The 24,668-nt window shown below is 40.4% G+C and overlaps 1 protein-coding gene across 3 annotated transcripts in view; it reads right to left on the reverse strand.

Annotated features, from left to right (window-relative positions):
• The window catches only part of KLF12 (Kruppel like factor 12), a 377,128-nt gene that overhangs the window by 204,769 nt on the left and 147,691 nt on the right, over nt 1–24,668 (reverse strand). For all 3 annotated transcript variants that reach the window (XM_030566483.1, XM_030566492.1, XM_030566477.1), the window contains exon 3: nt 11,544–11,633. In XM_030566483.1, coding sequence (XP_030422343.1) covers nt 11,544–11,633 — 90 coding nt within the window. The remainder of the gene's footprint in view (nt 1–11,543; nt 11,634–24,668) is intronic.

A 24,668-nucleotide genomic window follows, 5' to 3' on the forward strand; every position in this document is an offset into this window, starting at 1 on the left:
AGAAGATGCACACAATAAACAAACAGGCACGCATGCAAGCTCTGAAGTGCGTGCGCAGCTGAAAGTACCAGTGAATCTCACACCCATCACGTGCTCTTTTCAAGCTGTTAGCAGATAATGATTTAAAGATTTGACACTCTAAAATGGGATGAAAACAAAAATCTGTATCAGAATACATTTCAGAACACAAGGAAATATCTGAAAGTTTTTAAAAAAAGAAGAAAAGGATAAAGTTGAGTGTCTGCGCTGCAAATGGTATAGCCCAATTATTAAATGTAAATATTTATGGGCTAATAGCTCTAAGTCTACAACAGTAAACTTTTTATTCAAATTAAAAGTTTCATTTGAGGATTAGAGATAGATTGTTTTCTTAAACTCAAGAGGTGTTTTGAGATCTGTTTTAATTCTGCAGCAAACCACACTGATGAAGGGAATTCAAAGCATTAATCTACTGAATACCTTTCTCCCTGTTTTTCCATCAACCAAAATAAACCCCGAAATTTACCTAGAAAAAATATTTATAGTTTTTTTGCACTGATTTTTACCTGTGTTTTTGTGGTGATAATAAACACTGAAATTCCTGGGGAAAATTAAATAAAATAAAAACTGAAAACAAAGGGCCCTAAATATTTCAAACACTAAAGCAATTATTCATAACACTATGCTTTTAAGTTATGTATTGGCAACTTTTTTAATGATCCAAAAACTATTCCTATACAAACCTTTTATCATTATTTACATAAAATTAAACATAAAATGATAATGTGGAAAACTGCCGGTACTGCAAATTATTTGTACAATTTGTTTGTACCCATTCCTACAGTCCCTCCCCTCATCACTGCAGTTTCTGGGTTCCCTGGACTGTGTTAGGGGTTCCTAACTGGGTTCCTCTTCCACCTCTTGACATTTGGTTAAGGATCAAGATGCTATATTAACGTTATTGCAAGTGCGTTCCACAGCAGAATTCATATGTTACTCTGTTGTGTTTAAAGAGGTTGTTTTCTCAATCATATATATCATGCATTCAGACCAGTTTCATCCTGGGCAAAGTCTAAGAACATATCATTATAATTAACTTTGCAATACAGGTATTTTAAGTAAAATGTCCAGAGATGCAAGCTCCATAATACAATTATATAACATTCCATGATCATATGAACAAGGTCGGCAGTGTAGATTCCCAGTCCTCTCCCCACTCAGAAAAGAAAAAAAAATTACACCAGAATTCTCTGCTCCACAGCACTAAATAGAGACAATGTTCATATTAAACTCTTATGAGTTGTGATGAAGTGGGAATGTTCTTGATGTGTTCTTTGAATACTGAGTGGGGAGTATTGACCTGTGAAGGTTGCAGGGGAGTTTTGCTGGGACTGTCTGCATTGGGGAAGGGAGGATACCTGAGCATGTAACATGAGAACCAAGGAGGGGGGGTTGGAGGCCAGGTAACATCTCTGCCCAGGAAACTGGACAAAGGACACAAAGGCTGGGAGAGGAGCTGGGGGGAGGCTGAGTGAGACGGCTGGAGGGAGTTTCAGTTTGGAGCTGGCTAAGCAATGGAGAAGGGCACCCTGATGGGGCTTGGGCTTCCCAGCAGGGCTGTGGCCTCCCTGGGGCCCCCATATGGACCTAACTAAAGGGGGTCCTGTTGTCTGTACTGGCAAGACCTGTTTTGGACTGTGTTCCTGTTGCCTAATAAACCTTTGGTTTTACTGTCTGGCTGAGAGTCACAGTGAATCGCAGGAAAATGGGAATATAGGGCTTTGTCTCTCCCATACTCTGTGACATCAATGCACATCTAAATGATGATCAGGCATTGCTTTTCAGTACAAGAAAAGCAAAACAATTATCAGATAACCTAAAGCAAAGGCACAAGGGAAACATGGAGCCATTCAACCTACACTAACAATAGATATTCTGGCATTGTCAAGCCAGAGTGTGATGACACTGTGACAAAGCACAGGGCAGACAGCAACCAAATCAACTATCAAAAGCAATGCAATGCCATGAACTCTCCAGAGAGGAAGAGGCAAGTGATCTCAAATGGTGACTCTGAAGTGAAAAATATCCAGGCCATCCATAATCCAATCCATTGGATAGTATGCTATCTTTTGGGAGAGAGGACAAAGAATGATATGGAATTCCCAGTTATTGCAGTCCAGAACAATGACAAAAGTTCGATTTATATTCAGTAGATAAAATCAAGTATGAAGACTGAAGCTGAGATCAATGTAGACAGTCTTAGTTCTGATGTTTATTGTGAACAGAGAAATTAGGAGATTGATGCTGGAGACCATCCAGTGAATGAGTGGTATAGAGATGAGGGGTTTGGATTCATGTAAGAGAAAAATGCTTTCTGTAATGATGAAGTTGACCAGTGATGATGATCACTAGAGGAAGGGGGAAACTAACAAACTCATGTGTTCAAAAATGGCAAGGTTTGTTATAGATGGACTTGAACCTATTCTAAAGAATGACGTGCTAATGGGGACGGGGGATAGCCAAAGATTTTTTACTTCTCTAGTTTCTATGAAATCTCAGCCAAACAACAAGAGGTACAGAAGAATGAATGTGAAAGCAGACATCTTTAAATAATAGTTCATTAAATACTCATCCTCACAGCATGAAATAAAGGAATAAATCCAGTAAAGCATAATCCTTAAAATAATTTATGTAAGCATTCATTTCCAGAGAGAGAGAGAGAAGGAAAAATGCCTATAATACTAACACACACACACATACAGAGAGAGAGAGGGAGAGAGAGAATACTTTTAGTACTTCCCAGCAGGATAGAAAGTAAAATATTCATTAAAAATACTATTTATAAAACCACCTCAGATACGGAAAAGAGAATTAAAGAACAGCAATAAACAAGAGAAAAATAAAAATGATTCCTTTCCCATCATAAACAAACAAAATTAAAATAATTTTAGCAATACTGCAAGACGGTGGAGTTTATATCACACTGCTGAGACATACTGTAGTGCTATAAATTACTATATTGTATTGCTTAATATTTGTTTTATTTCTGTTAAGCTGCATTGTATATAATAAAACAATTTGTACTTGTAGAACACTTTTCATCTGAAGATCTCAAAGTGCTTTACAAAAGCGGGTAAGTATAATATTGTCAGTTTACAAAAGAGGAAACAGACAGAGAGTTTGTTTGTTTGTTTGTGACCACATGCACACAGTAAATCACTTGCAAGCATAGGAAAAGACCCCAATGATTCACTATTCAATGTTCTAACTGCACTGCCATGTTTTCCTGCTCAAAATACAGACCTTCTGTCTAATTCGTAATACAGTGACCACCCTGAAGCATGTAAATCTGACAAGTTCACTTAACTGTGCATCTAATCTGCTTTTCCCAGTTTCCCCTTTTCCTGGCTCTGCTTGTATCCCCCATTTTCTTAGATATTAATCAACTTTTCCTCAGGCCCCCCAGCCCGCTTATACACAATCAAATAACATAAGGTTAGAACTCAAGAAATGGGCCAGAACAGCAGCCATGGAAAATGAAGGCTTTCAGTTTATCCACAGAACACATACAGCACGGGCAGTAGCTGTGCAAGCTTCCGGCTTCCTCACACTGCCTCCTATCAACTTGATCTAACTTGATAGAGAGACCTCAATGAAGTGTGAGAGACCAGTTCCACCCGAATCAGGTGTGCTTGATTGTTGACCTCTATATTGGACCAGTTAATTCTGTTTTGGGCATACAGATACTTATTCTATAGGGGATGCAGTCAGTTTGAATCAATTTTATTTTATTTCACCCTGCTGTACACTGACCTAAAGTTGGGATATCAACTGTAGCATTATACACACAACTAGGATGGGTACCCAATTTTTAATTCCAATATTTAAAGAAATTATTGGCATCAAAAATTGGGAATGGCATTATATTATCTCATGCCTGTGTTTACACTGAAAGTGGAACAGTAACAGCTTATATTGCTATATAATAAGTTCCAATGGCTTAGGGAATATATTACATTAATTAATGTATTGTACAAGCTCACATCAGACAGATATCAAAGTTCAGAAACAGGTAGATCGAAAATTTTCCACTTGAACTGTTTTAACAGAAAAGTCATCAAATTAAACAATTTTTTGGTAGGTATCTGCTTTTCCACAGAATTTTTTTAAATTTTTTATAAAAAACAGACACCCAAAAAACCAGAAGTTTTCAGCGAAAAACTGTGATTCAGAAATGCTGCCACGTGCCCTATGGGAGTTGTTATTCACGTGCCTTATGCGCCCATTCTTTTCTATGGCCTGTGCTCCCCAGCCACACTACATCTCCCAGGATGCAATTTGGCAACTCAGCAAGAGGGGAGACTGTGGTGGATCATGCAACATGTAGTCTGGTCAGGGACCCAGGTCCATAGAGGAGAACTGAGATGCAACTCATTTGAACTGTAATTCCTATGAGGGACTGCACGGACATTTCCAAAATCAATATTTTTTGTTTTTTAATTTTAGGAGCAAATGTTTTGGTTTTTTTCTGCCCAGACAGTCAAAATTAGTTCTAGTAGACAAGAATGCCAGAGTCATTTTATGACAATATTGTGACACTAACTGGAAATCAACTGAACAGTTGTATAATGGCACCCTGAATGCATGGAACAGCCCCCCAGCTCCCATGTATCAAACACTATCCTTCTTCTCCTTCAAATCTATCCATAAAGCCTATTACTTATGCTAACTCTTCCTCCACTGAACCCTTCTCCGTTGATGCCATTTTGCTTTCTTACATTTATTTGTACTGGTCACTTTTACATGTCATACTAGTCTAAGTTAGACTGTGAGCTGCTTGGGGATGGGACCTTGCCTTTTACTGTGCCATATATGCCTAGTGAACACAATAAATAAAATAAAATAATATTGCAGGTATTTGGAAGAATCCCATCACAATGGCAGCTAAGCATACTTTTAGCCAGATAAAACCAGAACCAAACTCAATCACAGGAATGAGGATCATGTTCTCTGCAATGCTTCACAACAGCCGACTCAGCTACCTTGGAAAGGTGAGCAATGGCAGATAATAGTCAGTAAATTACGTTTCAGAGGATCCCAGGTCCTACTGTTAGCTGAAATTCTGGACAGCATGATGCATCTTACAGCATAAAATATCCCACCTGCTTTTTTTATACCTGTAAACTTGACTAACTTGACAAAGTGACTGTACAGTCTTTGGTATTATGGTCATTATAGCTAGCGTAAACAGACCCATTCTACAATCAGGAAAGCAAAACTCTTATAATTAAAAGTTGTAAAAAGGCTGGGCATTTTTGAATATTAGGGACTGCATCTGATCCCAGAGAAATGAATGTAAAATCCCATTGGCTTCAAGATTAACATGATCTGGACATAGGTGGGAAGACCTCCAGCCTCTTTAGGCCATCACTTTTATATCAGTCTTGAATACATCACTCTTACAGACTACATTAGGACCTGAACCTGCAAACCCTTAATACGACTGCTGTCCTGGATCAGGTCCACAGTCTCACTGACTCCCATTGGAATCAGAAAAATGCTCAACAGTAAGGGTATTCAGGATCAGGAACTTAAATGGCCTTTGAGACAGAATTTGCTCTGTTTATGAAGGACCATGTACATGTATGATTCTATATAAATGAATAATGAATCAATCACAATATTATTTCCAGTATTTTAATGGTATTCCTGGAAGTATGGCAGAAGACAAATGACAGAAAGTAAATATATGCAATTTTCTGTGCAGGATGGGAGGATACACACAATGCCAATATATTGGTGGGTCCCTATTTGTGAAGTAGCCATATCACCATGCTAAACCTGGTATATCATTTTAAGAATAAAAAAGGAACATCATTCACTATCTGGCTGGAGGAAAGAGTGACAAATTATAAGTAAAAAGTAGCAGTATTTTTTTTTCTATTACCAACACAGAGAACTCACAAACACTATACTAAAATCAGTTACATGGTATCAAAAAAGCTTTACCATATAATCAACTAAAGGAAATTTGATTGGATAGTCAAACAGTATTCAGTCACTTTGAACCTACCAGGTTGCTATTTCATCAATAATATTTCAGCCTGTTTTCCCTCACTTTCAATATTAAGTTATGTACATAGCTTACATGTTTTTGGTCCCAAAAATCAGATATGCAGCAAAGGAAAAGACCCCACATACTACTCCACCATTAGAACGAAGAGCAGGTGCTGCTATCTACACATATACATGCGATCAACTTCAAATTTTGGAAATAAGATTGAATACCAGGCTGGTAATGGTGATGAGGAGTGGGTGCGGGGGGTATGAATATACAGATTTCTTTCTTTCTTTCTTTCTTTCAAAACAAGGGCAAGGGTCATGGTGGATTTTCAATCACTGACCATTTTTAAATCAAGATTTGATGTTTTCCTAAAAGATCTGCTCTAGGAATTTTTGAGAGGAACTTCTACAGCCCGCGGTATACAGAAGGACAGACTAGATTATCATAGTGGTCCCTTCTGGCCTCGGAATCTCTGAATCATATTAGAAGGCTAGATTGCAGGCTGTGTGATTCCCAAAGTAACCTAACAGCAGTCATTGTTGCTATCAAGACTATCCCATTCCCGAACTACGATTCAATACACATTTTAGAGATCTATGAATTGAAAAAGGACTGTTTAGTTTAAAGCATTATTGTCATCACAAAAGCTGTGCCCCCAGAACTATATAGCACTTCTGCCATGGAAGCACTATATAGCACTTCTGCCAAGAGGAAACTCTTGCAATTACCCTGGCTGCAGTAGAACTGTCACATTTGTTATTATGAATACAGCATCATAGGTGTGCATGATATTTTACAGACATAAAATGAGAAGATCATATGGCAAGAGGGGAAATAGACTTGGGAGAGCCTTTTAGTGGGTTTTGTTATTGTAATCATTCTTTTCAACATCCAGTCACGGTCAGCAATGGGAATGGAAATGGATGAAGCAGAAACTATGGGGTGAATTGAAGATGACAGAAATGATCTTTGAGGAGAGATTTGAGGAAAGAGAGTAAAGTGGTGAAAATGGAGATTAAAAGATTTAAAGTTGTTGAAAATGGAGAGCACTTTATTCTGTCTCTCTAAAAAACACTGATACGGCCATTCTTTATACCTACTCCAGTAAGAAAGGACGAATAAGATATATTGCCCCCAATATTTTGCTTTATGCTTTCAAATATATCTTTATAAAACAGCTGCCATATAGGTACATGTGATACATATTACCAAAGTGAATCAGATCTATTAGATAATGTTACATAGCTTTCAAGCATCATCTAATTTGCGATGCATATGTTTCAATTTTGCATCTACAAATGCAAAAAAATAAAATCCTTTTAGCAAAACTAAGGCCTGCAAGCACTTATGCAAATGTATAACTTAACTTATATTAGTACAGTTATGCATGTTCTTAAATGTTTTCAGGATCTGAGCCTTATAAACTGCAATTCGTATAGGGCTTTTACACTTCATATTCAAGCCACTTAGCACATTACATTTTAGCCCATTGTTTAAGATTACTTCTGTTAATGAATTCATTGGCAATTCTCTGTCACTGAAATGTCTCTAACTTTTGTATGTCTCTTTAGTACACGGTATTTTTTTTTCCAAACTATTTCTTGGTACAGTATGAACATGAACATTTTTCCTGCTGAAATGCCTCATTTTCTCCTGTAAGGAAGCTGGGTTGCTTCTTATATGTTTCTCCTGAAGCTGGGTACTGTTAGACAAAGATTTTACTGAAGATCAAAAGATCTCAAACACTAGGACACTAGAGAATATTAAATGATAAACACATTTAGATTTCTAAGGTAATTTTACTAAGTTATTAGTAATACTAGCTCTTGTTCCACAGTAGGAGAGGTAATCATGAATCTTTGTTAAAGGGCAATGCAGTAGCTTTTATGTAATGCCTTTTCTTCACTTATGATAAAATCATTAAAGCAGCACTGTGTCTTCTTGAGACCTCATACAATAATCTGCATTAAATCTCCCATGCAAAATTAAGGACAGCATTTCACTGGAAAAATAAGCATCCACTCTCGCTAATGCTGATGCTTTCCAAAAATTATAAATTTACACTAAATCAGTAAAGCTTTTCAGAGTGCAACTGCTTAACATTTTTCAAAGCAAATAGAAAATCCATTCCCCTTGCAACTCCTCTATTTCATATTCGTCTAATGATCTCCATCTCTCAGGTCTTGTCTTCACTGCAATGTTAGCTCGAGATATAACCGAAGTGTTGTCCTTAACCTAACTCCCATCCATACATTTAATTCAAGTTAAATAATGCTTTAAACTCAAGTTAGCTGGCCTGTTGGGGAGGGTTGGGGTAAGCTGACTTCAGGTGTTGCTAGAGCTAGAAGTACAGTGAGGATATGCAACTCTGTGAGGCTAATACAATCACTCTGTGCAGCTCAACTGTTGTTTTGCAGTGTGACCACTGGTAACTCAAGAGGAATTAATTTGCATGTAAATAACTTGAGTTAACACTGCAATGAAGACAAGCCCCCCCAAAAAACTTATTTCCAAAAGTGAAACTGAAGTCAAGATAGGAGTGGCAACTAAAATTGTGTGCATCTTGATTGACTCAAATATGATACATTTTCCAACATACAACTATCAGAAGGCACATAAATTAATACATCATCAGAATAACAATATTTTCCATGGAAGGTCTGAGAGTCTTATGTACTCAAGTAATCTGTATTATCATTGCAGCTGATATACGAGGGGACGAATTTTCAGATTTGTGTTGTGCAAGTCTATGACAAGCAATATCTTCAACAAATAGGATTACAGCCTTTTATGTTAACCAGTAATTCGACACCATTATTTGATTCACGCAGTAATGCACAATTTAATCTTTTTTTTAGACAATCTTCTGACTAAGTCTGGAACCTAATCTTCAAAACCCAAAGCAGATCGGAAAACTTTAGTGACTCTGTTGCAGTTTACATGTAAAGCCCTCCACCTCCCCTTAGCTTTGCCTTCTTCAAATCCTCCCACTTCTTCAACTTCTGTTCATCCATAGTTCATACTTGTACCACCTCTTTTCCCTCCGGTTTTAATTTCAGTTAATTCTATTAATACACTTTCTTCCATTATTTCATCTCACCAACAATTGCAGGATTGTTTTTTATTGGCACAGTTTTCAGTGGCATGTCTAGTTTAATCTAGTTTTAAACAAACTGAGTGATGGAGTTTCCACCATTCTTTTAAGTAACTTAGATGGTAATCTCTTTGGAGTAGAGACCATATCTTTCTATGTGTTTCTACAGCATCGAACACAATAGAGCCCTGATCCTGACTGGGGCCTCTGGACACTATCACAATAGAAATTAATAAATTAAAACTATTTCACTGTGTAACAGATTCCACGCAGTATGTTTTCCCTACTATGCACCTAAATCAGGGGTCAGCAGCCTCTGGCACGCGGCTCGCCAGGGTAAGCACCCTGGAGAGCCGGACCAGTTTGGTTACTTGCTGCGTCAGCAGGTTCGGCGGACCGCGGCTCCCATTGGCGGCAATTCGCCATCCCAGGCCATTGGGGGTGACGGGAAGCCGTGGCCAGCACATCCCTCACTTGCACCGCTCCCCACTACCCCATTGGCCTGGGATGGCGAACCGAGGCCAATGGGAGCCACAATCGGCCACACTTGCCGACATGGCAGGTAACCAAACTGGCCCGGCCCACCAGGGCGCTTACCCTGGAGAGCCGCGTGCCAGAGGTTGCTGACCCCTGGCCTAAATCATCACTTTCATGGCCTATTTGTTGATTGCCCCTTAAAGATTTATAAAGGTGCTTTATTCTTCTGACTAGACACTACTTTCCTACCCCAATTAGCAGTGAAGCACAAACTTCCAAACTAAATTGTGGTCTTTGTCCAAAGGCTCAATCACTGGAAAAAGAGCAATGATGTCATTTTCTGAACATACAAAAATCCATAAAACTTTATTTATAAAAGAACTAAGGAAATTAGGAAATCAAATAAAATGTTAATTTCCTTCTAGTTTCTAAGACCCAAGTAGGTCTCCTGGTATCAAGTCACACTTTACTAAAATATGGAACCTTTTTTTATTAAGGGGACATGCGATACTTAGCGTTACTATTTGCTTTTCTCTATCAAAACACATTTTACTATATTTGCTTTCTAGTCAGTATTACGGAAGGTTCATGGTATACATGGGTTTCATGCCAGCCCCCACAGAAGTTATTAGAAAAGGTACCACTAATGGATCAATCTTTTTAGCACAATGGTGTATAAAAAGGACCTAGTTTTGTTGCCTTCTGACCCTCCATACTGTATTGCATTATGCCACCTCCCTATGTGTGCTGAGGGTGCTCTTGTATCACCTTTAAGAAGCTGCACGGATGAATCAGAATTCCCTTAAATGGTGTCTTTCCTCTGAGAATGAAGTTGGGAGGACATTTTAGGCAATTGTTTTTCCACTTCCAAATCCTTCAAAGTAGCCCCTAAAGGCTCAATCCTCTCCCCCATATTGTCCAAAATCTAAATGAAGCCATCAGGAGAGGAGCTGGAAAAACACAGGCTGAAGTGCTAGCAGCTAACAGTCATCTCTAAATCAACAAAATTACCCCTTCTATTATATCTGCTATGTAATGAGGGCATCTGTCTGCAGAAGGTTACGTTGCTCTGCAATATTTGAATCCTTTTGCATTCCTCAATGCTACTGGATACCTATACAGGGACTGCCATAATAAGACAGTATCCTATCACCATCATCAGTATTTCCATGGTCATCCACACGTTCCTGATGTCCAGGCTTAACTCTTGCAACTCATACCCAAGAACAAAGCAACTCACCCTGAAAAAGCTCCAACTAGTACAAAATGCAGTAGCCCTTCTTCTTAAAAATATCTGTTGCTGTGATTGTAACACCCTCGCATTCAGCACTTGCTCTCCACTGAATACAAAATCCAGTTCAAAATCTCTGTCCCAATATTAAAGTTTTCCATGAAGTCAGATTTAACTACCTGAGAGATCACCGCCTTCTCCATGATCATAACTCTCAAAGCAGCTGTGTTCCACCAGAACAAGGAAGCAGTTTTGCATGAAATGCATGGAGTTTGCCAGGTGGGCAAAGGAAGGAGTGATGGGACAGCTGCTACATGACAAGGTCCCCAAAATATACTACAATGTGCAACATAATGTTAATAATAACAGAGAGCAGAAAGTGGCCTGTTATACCCACTACAATTTTTATTTCTTATTTTTTTGGCAGCACTTTCAAAACTTTTGCCAAGCTAAACCCAAGTAAGGATCCACACAGTTCAGAAACTTTCAGTATATCTTCCTAGAGATCAGATTACTCTCCACTCCCAATGGATGAGATTGGCAGTTGACAGATGCGTTTCCCAGAGAACTAGCCTCAGGAAGACAACAAAGAGAAGAGCACACCATGTTGGGGAGAAGCTGTCCACTGGAAAATCTGGAAATGATTACCAAGACACTGAAGAGAAAAGGGGGGGATTTTTCTAGAAACCTCTACTTACCCCTTGTTCAGATTCCAACAGTTCTGTTTTGACTCTGACTGCCGGCATCCCATCAAGCATTAACATTCTGTTCTCAAAGGCGTTGATGTCCTAAATAAGGGGAAAAAAAGAGAAGCAAGAGTCAACTTAAAAGGAAAAAAATGTTTGGCTCAGTTCACCTACAATGCTGCAGATGCAGTACCAGTTTGCTGGTTTTTGCTATAAGTTCATGTTCCCTAACATGCACACTCACAAAAGTTTGGGAATTAATGTTGCTTGGTACATAGTTACCATCAACTTGTTAATTATATTAAAAATACTGTCAACTATCCTATCAATTACTTATATGTATGGAAACTAAATCTCTGTGGTACACCAGGTAATAATTTTCTGATTTCTTCATTTGAAGCAGAAAGATACATATGTATCATCTCTCATTCACTACTAAGCTATCAATGGTCACCTCCAATCCACCAATGATGTCAGCCTCCATCACCCACTTGTTACATTTTCAAACAAGCACCTTTGTGCTTTCTCCCATGCTGCCCCACATGCTTGAGAGGAGTTTCCCATAAATATCTGCAAAACTAACTCATTAACCATCTTCAAAACCCTCCTCAAAACCCTCTCTTGCTATGATGCCTACAAAAAAGTTGATAATAGTAAGGCTGTTGGGCTGAGACTATCATATTAACCAACATTGTCTCATTGTTTCCTTGTACTCCCCACCCGTCCATCTGTACCTATCTGTTGTCTCTTATCTTATAGATTGCAAGGTCACTCTTTTCGTTCTGTGTTTATACTGCACCAAGCATAATGGGGCCTTGGTCATTAACTAGTGGCCGCAGTTAGCTATTCCCAGCCAATGGGAGCTGTGACACTCAGGTAAACAAAGCATCTTGCGGCCAGCCAGGGGCTTATCCTGAACAAGCCGCGAACCAAGTTCGAGAACCCCTGTCCTAGCCCCTATAGTAACTCAAATAATTAATACTACTCCTAAAATATATAAACACACACACACACACACACACTTTCTCTTTGCTAATACTGAAAACTTAGAGTTAGAATTGGCAGCCTTGTGTCCACACATGGAGTTATTCAGGAAGAGCAATTTCTGAATAGCTATTTCAGAATAACTTCATGTGTAGACAAGCCCTAGATCTCCTGGGTTGGGGGTGGAGGAGCCCACAAATAACTGAGCAATTATATTCCCAAATGCCTTGTTTTCATGCTAAGCTATTTTTAATGTAACAAAAGAAAAGAATGGTTTCCTTTGGAATGACAGAACAGCAATATTAAGTGAAAGCTCACAGATCATATTCAGAGCCAAAGCTTCACAAGTAATACGCTGCACTTCTCTAGCACTTTTCAAATGGGTATCTCAAGTACTTTTACAAATAGGCACTGCACTGTGCCTTTAAGGCACAGCCCCACAGCAGTGAGTAAAAAGCTGCACCAATGAATACAACAGGATGGATGAAGGCAATTCCTCCATCCTCTTCTATATCACTGAGGGTTAGGTACAATCCATTTTAGCTACAGAACATAATATTGCTACAACTATTTTATAAATTGAATAATGAAGGCACACATAGGTGAAAAGTGACTTTTTCATGGTAATACAACAAATCAAGGACAGACTTTGGAACTGAATCCTTGAGTCATGAATCCAAGTCCCTGTTGTAACCAGTAGTCTTCCTCCTCAGTAACGTAAATCTAACGGGAAGTCTCCCTTACATGTATTCCGCTGAAAGCACATCAGTATAATATTCTCCAGTGCATTTATTTATTTTGAAAGCATGTGTTCACTACCATATTTCTTTGTATAATTTATTTTTATTTAACAAATTGAAAGGTGTGAAAATTGGTGCTAACCCAAGTATAGTGTCCCTTGGGGGGCGAGGGTCGACAACTCCAGAAAAGCACAGCAACTTTAATCACATGGTTACCTTTGTGAAGTTTCTGGGGAAATGGACCTAACTGGGAAACTGAACGTAAGAAAACACTATGAGCATGAAATTTAGTCAATTAAAAAAAAGCAAAAAATAAAAAACAGAAAAACATCTTTAAAAGTATTTTAAGTACACTTCTACCTCAATATAACGCTGTCCTGAGGCGCCAAAAAATCTTACCACGTTATAGGTGAAACCATGTTATATTAAACTTGCTTGATCCACCAGAGTGCACAGCCTTGCCCCCCCGGAGCACTGCTTTACCACGTTATATCCAAATTTGTGTTACATCAGGTCATGTTATATCGAGGTAGAGGTGTATTACACCTTCCCAAGAGTTTCAATTTTCATGACAGTACAAGTACTCGGGTCTTAAAAACATTTCTACCTCCCCTGTTGCTGCATAAATAACTAACAGTAAAAGAAGCAAAGAATCCTGTGGCACCTTATAGACTAACAGATGTTTTGGAGCATGAGCTTTCGTGGGTGAATATCCACTTCGTCAGATGCATCAAGTGGGTATTCACCCACGAAAGCTCATGCTCCAAAACGTCTGTTAGTCTATAAGGTGCCACAGGATTCTTTGCTGCTTTTACAGATCCAGACTAACACGGCTACCCATCTGATACTTGTCATAGTAAAAGACGAAAACTATAGGCTAATCTATGCTAGAAGCACTGTAGCAGGTCTGGTGACGCGCTCTATGCTGACGGGACAGCTCTCCCGTTGGCATACTAAAACCACCTCTGCAAAAGGCAGCAGCTATGTCATTGTGAGAAGCTCTCTCTCTGACATGGCGCTGTCCACACTGGTGTTAAGGTCGGTATAACTTATGTCGTCATTGCTCAGGAGGGTGGCTTTTTCATACCCCTCAATGACATAAGTTATACCAACGTAAGTGGTAATGTGTACAAGCCTGAAAACAGGAAAACGAACACATCGATTCTCAAGGTACTCCCCAGGGGCAGACCAATTAGCTCATTTAGGGTCCCACTGTCTTAAGCGGGGCTCTGTGTGGCAGCTTGCAGGAACGGGGTATGTGGGGGGCAATGGGACATTGAAATTGATTACATGTAAAATGCTCCCATATGCACCAAAGTCAACAAGCTGAACAAAACTTCCTCTAATCTTTAATAATAATCTTAGATACAATAAATTACACAATTTCAGACAAAATAACTGACATTTAAAAGGCAAGCTAAGAGGTTCACCTGTTTCCTACTAAGATCTCTCTCCATAGTGTGGTAAACTTAAAAAAGCTGGATACAATGAAGACCAAGAAAATTTAAAATATAATGCTTTAACACAATTTCTTTAATCAGGTTTGGATACCTTGATTTTTATCGGGGTGGGGGGTTAAGGATTACGATACCAACAAAATAACTCAATAAAATTGTTCCAGACTTAAAATTCCTCTTCCCAGCAAGGGTGGTGTATTGTTTACTTATTAGGAATGGATCTCATGTCCTAGGGCGTCACTTAACTTCAGTGGTTTGGATGTGGTTTAGGGTGGAGCAGCAAAGGCAGCCAGCTTGGCATTCCATGCTCTGTAATGCTTTTATTCCACTTGCTAGGAAGTCCCTTCCCTTTCATGATTTATAAGAAGCACAGTTTTGAGTTTTACAGCAAGATCAGGAATATAGCATAACAAAGCATCCCTTAGGCTGTTTAGTTTGTAGACAAAGAAGGATGAGCTGATATTGCTTCACATCCCTAAGGAGGTCTTACCCAAATGAAAAGGGGAAGAGGCTTTCTTGTGCAGGAGGCACAAGCAGAAGGGGGTGAAAAAAAAAAAAGAGACAAAGAGCGATTCAGAAAAGGCAGGTTTAATGAACTGTTAGAATCTGATTAGAGGCTAATGTACCTTTTAGTGCTTTGTACCAATTTACAGCTGATATACTTTAACCATTTTTCCCACTGGCTGTGATAAACTCATTAGTTTTAAAAATACAAGCTAACCAGAGTCTTCGAAGTTTAAAACTGATAAATCATGGAAACCTGACTAGTTCATGTATCATTTAACACATTTACATTTAACTAAATTTTCATGGCTCCCCTTTCCATTTGTTGCCTAAAATCATATTTCTTAAGAGGTAAGTTCTGCCTTTTGAGCTATGGTCTGAAGAATGAGCATAGTGAACAGTTCTGGCTTTTGGATCATGTATAATTTGAGGACTGGGAATAATCACAGAAACAGACTTCTCCCAAATCATTTATTTTTGCACTTATAACTAACTGGTTAACTTGGGACATGGCCTGCTACCTCCCAAGCAGCTTTAGTCCGTATATCATAAGTAAAAATGAAATGTTTAGCCCAATATTCATATATAAATTTGCTTAACCATTTCTGAGCCGGAGAGAGAAAAAATAAACTGAAAGCTTTTCCAAGTACCAAAAAATACACCCCATGACTATTTTTGAAACAGCTGTAGAAGGAAAGTTGACTGTTGCTGAGAAGAACCTTTGAAGGTAAATTGGTTTTAAATTTGACCGAGCTATCTATTTCTTAGATAGCATATTTTATTGGTAGATATCAAAGTACTTTACAAGGAGGTAACTATCATTATTCTGACCTGAAACACAGAGAGGTGAAGTGACTTGTCTAGAGTAGCCTACCAGGCCAGTGGTAGAACTTAAATCTCCCAAGTCCCGGTTCAGTGCTCGATCCCCTAGACCACATTGCACTGAAGGTCTCTCATCTGCAATCTCCTTACTTGCATATTGGATGAGGCCAGATCCCCTAGTCTTTATTTCACCATATTTGGAATATTGTATACAATTTTGAATGCCCTGATATAGGATTTTGACAAACTGGAGAGAATTGAGAACAGAATAAAAAGAATGAAAGGATTTGAGAGGAGTGACCAGGAAAGAATGGTTAAAAAAAACAAAAAAACCAACACAATGTACCTAAATATGTATAGCTTATCTGAAAAAACTTGAGGTAATTTGACAAACTTCAAATATCTGATTGGTTTTAAGAGTAAAATAAGGGAGGTGTTTATGGTAGTCCCATGAGAAATATATAAAGAAAAGGTGACGAACATGGGCAAAAGAAAATATACACTGAATATCAGCAACATTTTTAACAGTAAATTTGATCCAACTATGTAATAGTGTCCTAAGGTAGAATCCTGGTTGCAAGAGTCAGTGCTTGTCTACAACACATAGTCTTTGAAAGAATAGCTATACTGCTACAGTCACACTAACTGAAAGAGCTTTCTAGTGGAGATGCAGCAGAAGCCCACAGAAGTAGTTCTGCTTGTATAGCTAAACCACCTCCCCAAACACTAATATCTAAGCTAGCGGTGCTCAAAATTTTCCTGTCCTTACCAGTAGTGGAATCTGTTCATGTCCCCCCTCGATTACTACACAGTTGACATAGCAGAGGAATTTGGGCTGACTGCAGAGCAGGGGACAGAACTGGGAATGAGGGAGGAGCTGGGATTAGAGATGGAGCTGGCCTAGGGTTGGAGAGGAAATGAGGGCAGAGCTGGGCTGTGGAGGAGGGAGCACAGAATGGAGCTGTGACTGGAGCCCGAGCTGGGCTGGAGGCAGAACAGGGAGCAGAGCAGAGCTGAGCTGTGGCTGGAACTGGGCTGGGGATGGAGCAGGGAGCGGAGCAGAACTGTGGCTGGAGCTGGCCTTGGGGCACCTGGGTGGTGCTCCCTCCTCACTCCCATGGGAACTGGCCCACGGCCCAGTGCACCCCCCAAAAACGTTCTTCCACGCCCACTCATGGGGGCATGCCCCCCAGTTTGGGGATCACTGATCTAAGCCAACAGAAGCACTCTTATGTCTGTATAGTTGCATTGACACCAGAGCTTTTGTTGGCATAGTATGTTGGCCAGTGGTATGACATTTTCCCAACACACCTAGCCAGCACAGCTATTCCGGAAAAACTTTGTGGTGTAGACTAAGCCTTACTGAGAAGCAGACTGACCAAGATACTTGTGAATGTGACACAAGAAGAAATTTTGCTCTGGCAGGGAAATGTACATGACCTGATAGAGCTTTTCCATCTATGATTTCTATTATTCTAATTTGATTTCATTGTCTTCCTTATTAGATTCACCAGTCCAACCTAAACGAAGTGTTCACCATTAAAACATGCAGCCCGCTATTCTAATCCACTCATACAGAAGCCACTAGCTAAATTCAACTCCCATTGACTTCAGGGGGTACAGGATTGAATCCTTATCCAGGAATGTTCTGTGTATGTTGCAATAATATGGCTTCCTGTGAGAACAAAGATTTTTTAGCACAAATGCATACTCAGCATGTGTGGTCAAGCCTCCCTTTGAACTATATATGAGAATACCGAAGGCACTGTTTCATGGATGAGTGACAACTGGGTTTTGAAATACCTTTATGAAAAGGGCAAAATGGGACTGTATATCCTGAAAAGATAAAAGGAGATTTTTTTCCTCAAAAAGATTTTCCTTCAAGCCACAAAGATTCTATCCCCGTAACACAGAGAAAGCTGTGATTGAGACAGCTGCAACAAAGTCCTAAAGCAATGACACATTTTTTAAAAAAAACAATTTTTAATACTTACAAAATCATGTTATAAAATAGTACACTTCAGAGTGAATAGCCAACTATATATACATATTTTCATGTCTCAAAACCAAAAACCCTATGTCTGCAGGACGAGAGTTTGCATATAGCCAGTCAGAGCATAATCAGGGGATAGGTTTATACATAACATCCAGCGAATACAAATGAGATGCACAAAAGCCATTTCTGGAATTGCCATTTACTACTATTGCCAAACAGGAGAAACAGCTCACTTGGTTGTGCTTAAAAACTGCACATAGAAGGAAGTGAGAATAGGAGCAGTTATCAGGCCAGCCATTAATTTAAATTAGCTTCCCAAAGCTTCCCAAGAGACACTCTCTCAGCCAGGTGCTCAATGCCTCATGATATATTCTGGACACAGAGCTGTCACATGTCTGCAAGCCTGCAGCACCCACACTCCTCATCCTCACTTCACCTTTCTGGTGAGCATTTGCCATTCTCAACAGCCCTACACAGAGGGTCTGTGCTGCTTTCTCATATCCTTTATTTGAACTCCTGCAGGACCATGTGCTCTGTCAGCTATGTAGAATAGAATTCCTTTGACAGATTTTCTAAACCAAGAAGAATCCAGGCTACTTCCACCTGCTCCTGAAGTATTTTCCATTGTCTTGATCTTGGTAGAACATTCAAGTATTTCCATAATGACCTGAATGGCCTGCAGTGTTGGAAAAACTTCATTTTCATCTCAGATGTAGGATTTCCTAATGGATTATACATGTTAGAAAATTCTTCAATTTTCACTTTATAATGTAGGTTTAAATGTGGAATGAAAAACCACTCATATTTCCATTTTTGAAAAATGAGGCATCAGTTACTCGAGGGAGGAACAGGATGAATTTTTTTAAATTATTTGTATTTAAACCTAAAGGAATGAATAATTTTTAAGAGAAGTAATTTTGGAGGCCTAATCACTGATTGTGCACCTCTTAATCAGCTTTCATGCCTGCAGATTTTGCTTCTTTATTCCAGTCACTTTTAAGCAAGTTTTCAGTGAAATATTATAATTTCGTAATACATTTTTTGATTCTTCATTTCATTCTTCTTTCAAAGTTTTCAGTCATCTTGCAAATCTTGATCTCGTTCTTCAATATTCAAAATTATTATTTCAACAAAATTCCTTTTACAGTTTTCTGCCCTTTTTCTTTGATTCTCATATTAGAGACATCATTAGTCTATTCATAGCTGGACCCTGTTTTTCCTGCTGCACTTCAATCTTTTATCAATTTTTTCAGATATGTATATTTATTATTATACTGAAAAGATCAATGGAATTGTAATATAATGAGACTTTTATAGGTTTTCCACTATTACAGGAAATATTGCCACTCATCCCTCTTCATTTTGTCTCTTTGGAATACTCTACTAATCATATGCTCCATGACATTTTTTGTCAGAATCTTGCTGTGACATAGACATGCCCAAGCAGATAATATTACACCTATGTCAGACCGTCTTCTCAGTATTTCATCAATGGGATCATGTGCGGTCTCTGCTGAAAGCTAAGAAGTAGCTGATTGTCATGGTTATTGCAAAATGTTTGTATAGGAAACTATTTTAGAGCTATGTAAATTATAGCATATTATATTCCAAGTCTGTTGAGAATAAAACTTATCACATGAGGAGGCAGAGCCCGAGAGTCAACATAAGAACAATGAACATCCGTGGACACAGCCTATGCGTACTGCCTGCAGATTTACAAAGGCAAATGAACACCAGGAGAGTTCTCGTAAGAAGGGCTAAGAGACAATAGCTTGTCACTGTAAAAGGGCAGATGGCGGCCCAAGTGGTTATCCAACACAGAGAGTGACTCGGCCAGAAAAAGCTGTCTTGTGAATTGGTGTACATTGTGGATGTACAGTAGATAGGGGACTGGGCAGTCGAGCTTAACGAAGTGGGATGTGTAAATTGTTAGCCTGCAAAGGGAAAGAGCAGCCTTGCGTAGCCTGTTACAGAGTTCCTATGTTGCCAACAGTGGGTGAATGAGGAGAGTGTCTCATTGTGGCCGCAGTCAGGGCTCCCTCCTGCTGTAATCAGGTGGTAGTGATTCACCCTAGACACTGCAAAAAAGTATCACACTTGCATACCATGAAGTGAATATCATTTTTACTTGTCTTCTGCTCCTTTGTAGCAATAAGGGATTACTTCCAGCAGATATAAATTACATATCTATGTTGGGTATTTCTAAGACAGCTATCGTTGTGGTGTCAAAGCACTGCACACTATGGTGTGATACCCTGCTCACCACTTTTATATTGTGTGACAAAGTTCCTCCTCTACATTAGTGGGTCCTGGGCTTATTGGCGGAGTTGTTCACCTCAGTGATCTTCCCCTCTTGTGGAACCCACAGTCTGGGTCAGCTCCTTCTGTGTCTGATCAGGAGTTGGGAGGTTTGCGGGGAACCCGGGCCCGCTCTCTACTCCGGGTTCCAGCCCAGGGCCCTGTGGATCGCAGCTGTCTGTAGTGCCTCCTGTACCAGCTGCATGACAGCTACAACTCCCTGGGCTACTTCCCCATGGCCTCCTCCAAACACCTTCTTTATCCTCACCACAGGACCTTCCTCCTGGTGTCTGATAACACTTGTCCTCCTCAATCCTCCAGCAGTACACTCTCACTCCCAGCTCCTCACACACGCTCCTTCTCCTCTGGCTCCTTCCTGCCTGACTGGAGTGAGCTCCTTTTTAAATCCAGGTGCCCTGATTAGCCTGCCTTGATTGGCTGCAGGTGTTCTAATTAAAGTAACTATCTCTACTGCCTTCTAGAAAGATCTTAAATGGCCCCAGGTGCCTTGATTAACCTGGAGCAACTGCCATTTGGTTACCAGGGTTCTAGGGATTTGTTTAGCCTGGGGCTAACATTCCTGTTTCTCAGTACTTTACTGTAGCCATCTGGCCTTGCCCCATCACAATTGTCATAATATATTTTGTACAAAGTATACCCTGTGAAGATTATGAAAACTCATAATCTGCTGCATACTATTATCCTATTGAAATGGGTGTATCAACATTATATGTGAAGTTATGAGATTCTACTATATGGGCTTGTCTACATCAGAAAGTTGCAGCGCTGGTGAGGGAGTTACAGCGCTGCAACTTAGGAGGTGTACACATCTGCAGGGCACCACCAGCGCTGCAACTCCCTGTTTGCAGCGCTGGCCGTACTCCCGTTTTGTCTCGGGTGTAGAGGATCCAGCGCTGTAATCAAGTATAGACACTTACCAGCGCTTTTCTTGACCTCCGTGGAATAAGCAGGTATCCCAGCATACCTGAGGAAGCCTCTGGTAATCAAGCTGGTCTCCTTCCCCGGCTTGCTCTCGCGTTCCCCGAACCCCGAGCAAGCAGGTCTCCTTCCCTGAGGTTTGCTGGGTGGTTCGGGGAACGCGAGAGCAAACTGCGGCGAAGCTGGTCTCCTTTCCCGGTTTGCTCTCGCGTTCCCCGAACCCCGAGCAAGCAGGTCTCCTTCCCTGCGGTTTGCAGGGTGGTTCGGGGAACGCGAGAGCAAACCGCGGCGAAGCTGGTCTCCTTTCCCGGTTTGCTCTCTCGTTCCCCGAACCCCCGAGCAAGCAGGTCTCCTTCCCTGCGGTTTGCAGGGTGGTTCGGGGAACGCGAGAGCAAACCGCAGCGAAGCTGGTCTCCTTTCCCGGTTTGCTCTCTCGTTCCCCGAACCCCCGAGCAAGCAGGTCTCCTTCCCTGCGGTTTGCAGGGTGGTTCGGGGAACGCGAGAGCAAACCGCGGCGAAGCTGGTCTCCTTTCCCGGTTTGCTCTCGCGTTCCCCGAACCCCCCTTGAAGCCGCCCAACAGCACTGCAGTGTGGCCACATCTAACACCACTTGCAGCGCTGGTTGCTGTAAGTGTGGCCACTCTGCAGCGCTGGCCCTATACAGCTGTACTAATACAGCTGTAACAACCAGCGCTGCAAAATTTTAGATGTAGACATGGCCTATGATTGTTACTGAAATATATTGTAAGTCTGGGTAACACCCATAAACCAGTTTTCAGAGACAAAGACACACTGGCAACTCCAGATAGGTATCAACAAAGTCAAGTGGGCTATCATTTACTTAAGCAGCCATTCTTTAGCAACAGAGAGGTGTAAACAAGAAATTTACATTTCATCTCGAATCTCATGTCCACAAGGGACTGTTTATCTACAAGTCAGTAGGGAGGCAATCCTCAAAGAAAGGAAGAGAGTATAAAAATAAGAAACAGATATGGCAGGCTCAATCACAGAGGCCTCCTTGGGACTGTCACCTGATGTGCTGAGACTATCTGTGAACCAGTTTTCTCTGCCAGTTTGAGCCTCCAGAAACCTGCCTTGTTGAGTAAGACATGCCAGTCTGCTCCAACACGACCCAGGTCTGAACCACGCACCCCAAAGCTGCAGACTTAACTGAAATCAGCTTAAGAGGTGCTCCTGACTTTAGCACCCAGAAACCCAGCTCCCAATGTGATCCAAACCACAAATAAATCCATTTTACTCTGTATAAAGCTTATACAGGGTAAATTCATAAATTGTCTGCTCTCTATAACCCTGATAGAGAGATATGCTGTTTGCTCCTCCAGTATTAATTACTTACTCTGAATTAATTAATAACCAAAAGTGATTTTATTAAATATAAAAAGTAGGATTTAAGTGGTTCCAAGTAATAAAAGACAGAACAAAGTAAGTTTCCAAGCAAAATAAAACATAACACGCAAGTCTAAGCCTAATAGATTAAGAAACTGATTACAGATGAAATCTCACTCCCATAGATGTTCCAATAAGTTTTTTTACAGAATGGACTCCTTCCTAGTGTGAACATAAGAATGACCATACTGGGTCAGACCAAAGGTCCATCTGCCCAGTATCCTGTCTACCGTCAGTGACCAATGTCAGGTGCCCCAGAGAGAGTGAACCTAACAGATAATGATCAAGTGATCTCTCTCCTGCCATCCATCCCTATCCTCTGACAAACAGAGGCTAGGGACACCATTCCTTACCCATCCTGGCTAATAGCCTTTAATCGACTTAAACTCCATGAATTTATCTAGTTCTCTTTTAAACTCTGTTACACTCTTAGCCTTCACTATCTCCTCAGGCAAGGATTTCCACAAGTTGACTGTGCACTGTGTGAAGAAGAACTTCCTTTTATTTGTTTTAAACCTGCTACCCATTAATTTCATTTGGCGGCCCCTAGTTCCTATATTATGGAAACAAGTACATAACTTTTCCTCATTCACTTTCTCCACACCACTCATGATTTTATATACCTCTATCATATACCCCATTAGCCTCCTCTTTTCCAAGCTGAAAAGTCCTAGCCTCCTTAATCTCTCCTCATATGGGATCCGTTCCAAATCCCTACTCATTTTAGTTGTCCTTCTTTGAACCTTTTCCAATGTCAGTATATCTTTTTTGAGATGAGACCATACCTGTACTCAGTATTCAAGATGTGGGCGTATCATGGATTTATATAAGGGCAATAAGATATTCTCCATCTTATTCTCTATCCTTTTTTGAATGATTCCTAACATCCTGTTTTATTTTTTGACTGTCTCTGCACACTACATGGATGTCTTCAGAGAACTATCCACGATGACTCCAAGATCTCTTTCCTGATTAGTTGTAGCTAAATTAGTCCCCTTCTTATTGTATGTATAGTTGGGGTTATTTTTTCCAATGTGCATTACTTTACATTTATTCACATTAAATTTCATTTGCCATTTTGTTGCCCAATCACTTACTTTTGTGAGATCTTTTTGAAGTTCTTCACAATCTGCTTTGGTCTTAACTATCTTGAGCAGTTTAGTATCGCCTGCAAACTTTGCCACCTCACTGTTTACCCCTTTCTCCAAAACATTTATGAATAAGTTGAATAGGATTGGTCCTAGGACTGACCCTTGAAGAACACCACTAGTTACCCACCTCCATTCTGAAAATTGACCATTTATTCCTACCCTTTGTTCCTTGTCTTTTAACCAGTTCTCAATCCATGAAAGGATCTTCCCTCCTATCCCATGACAACTTAATTTATGTAAGAGACTTTGGCAAGGGATCTCATCAAAGGCTTTCTGGAAATCTAAATACACTATGTCCACTGGATCCCCCTTGTCCACATGTTTGTTGATCCCTTCAAAGATCTCTAATAGATTATGTGATACAGCATGGCCAGAGGGCAGCAGGAGAGGGTTAGAAGGGAGCCTTATTCCCTGTAATGGGAAGAAAGTTTGCTATAGATTAACTAGAGCACCTGACGCCAATTAGAGCACCTGACGCCAGTTAGAGCACCTGACGCCAGTCACATGATAAAAACCCCTGCTTCAATCAGACAGTGTGAGAGTTAGAGCAGAAAGGATTGATGTTGGAGCAGGGAACAGTTTGAAGGAAGCAGAGGAAAGTTTGGAGAAGTGCTGCGGTGGGCTAAGAAGTCCTAGACCCTAGGTAAGGGCACCTGGCTTGTGCAGAGGGAGGGCAGGAAGCCCCCCCACAAGCTGAAGGGCAAGAGAGGGAAGTAGCCCAGGGGAAGGAACTGTCAGTTCAAGTGGTTCACCACTATCCTCAGGGCCCCTGGGCTGGGACCTGGAGTAGAAGGCAGGCCCAGGTCCCTCCCTCTCCACTCCTCTCCTCTAGGACATTA

The sequence above is a fragment of the Gopherus evgoodei genome, chromosome 1 (genome assembly GCF_007399415.2).
Source record: "Gopherus evgoodei ecotype Sinaloan lineage chromosome 1, rGopEvg1_v1.p, whole genome shotgun sequence".
NCBI lineage: Eukaryota > Metazoa > Chordata > Testudines > Testudinidae > Gopherus > Gopherus evgoodei.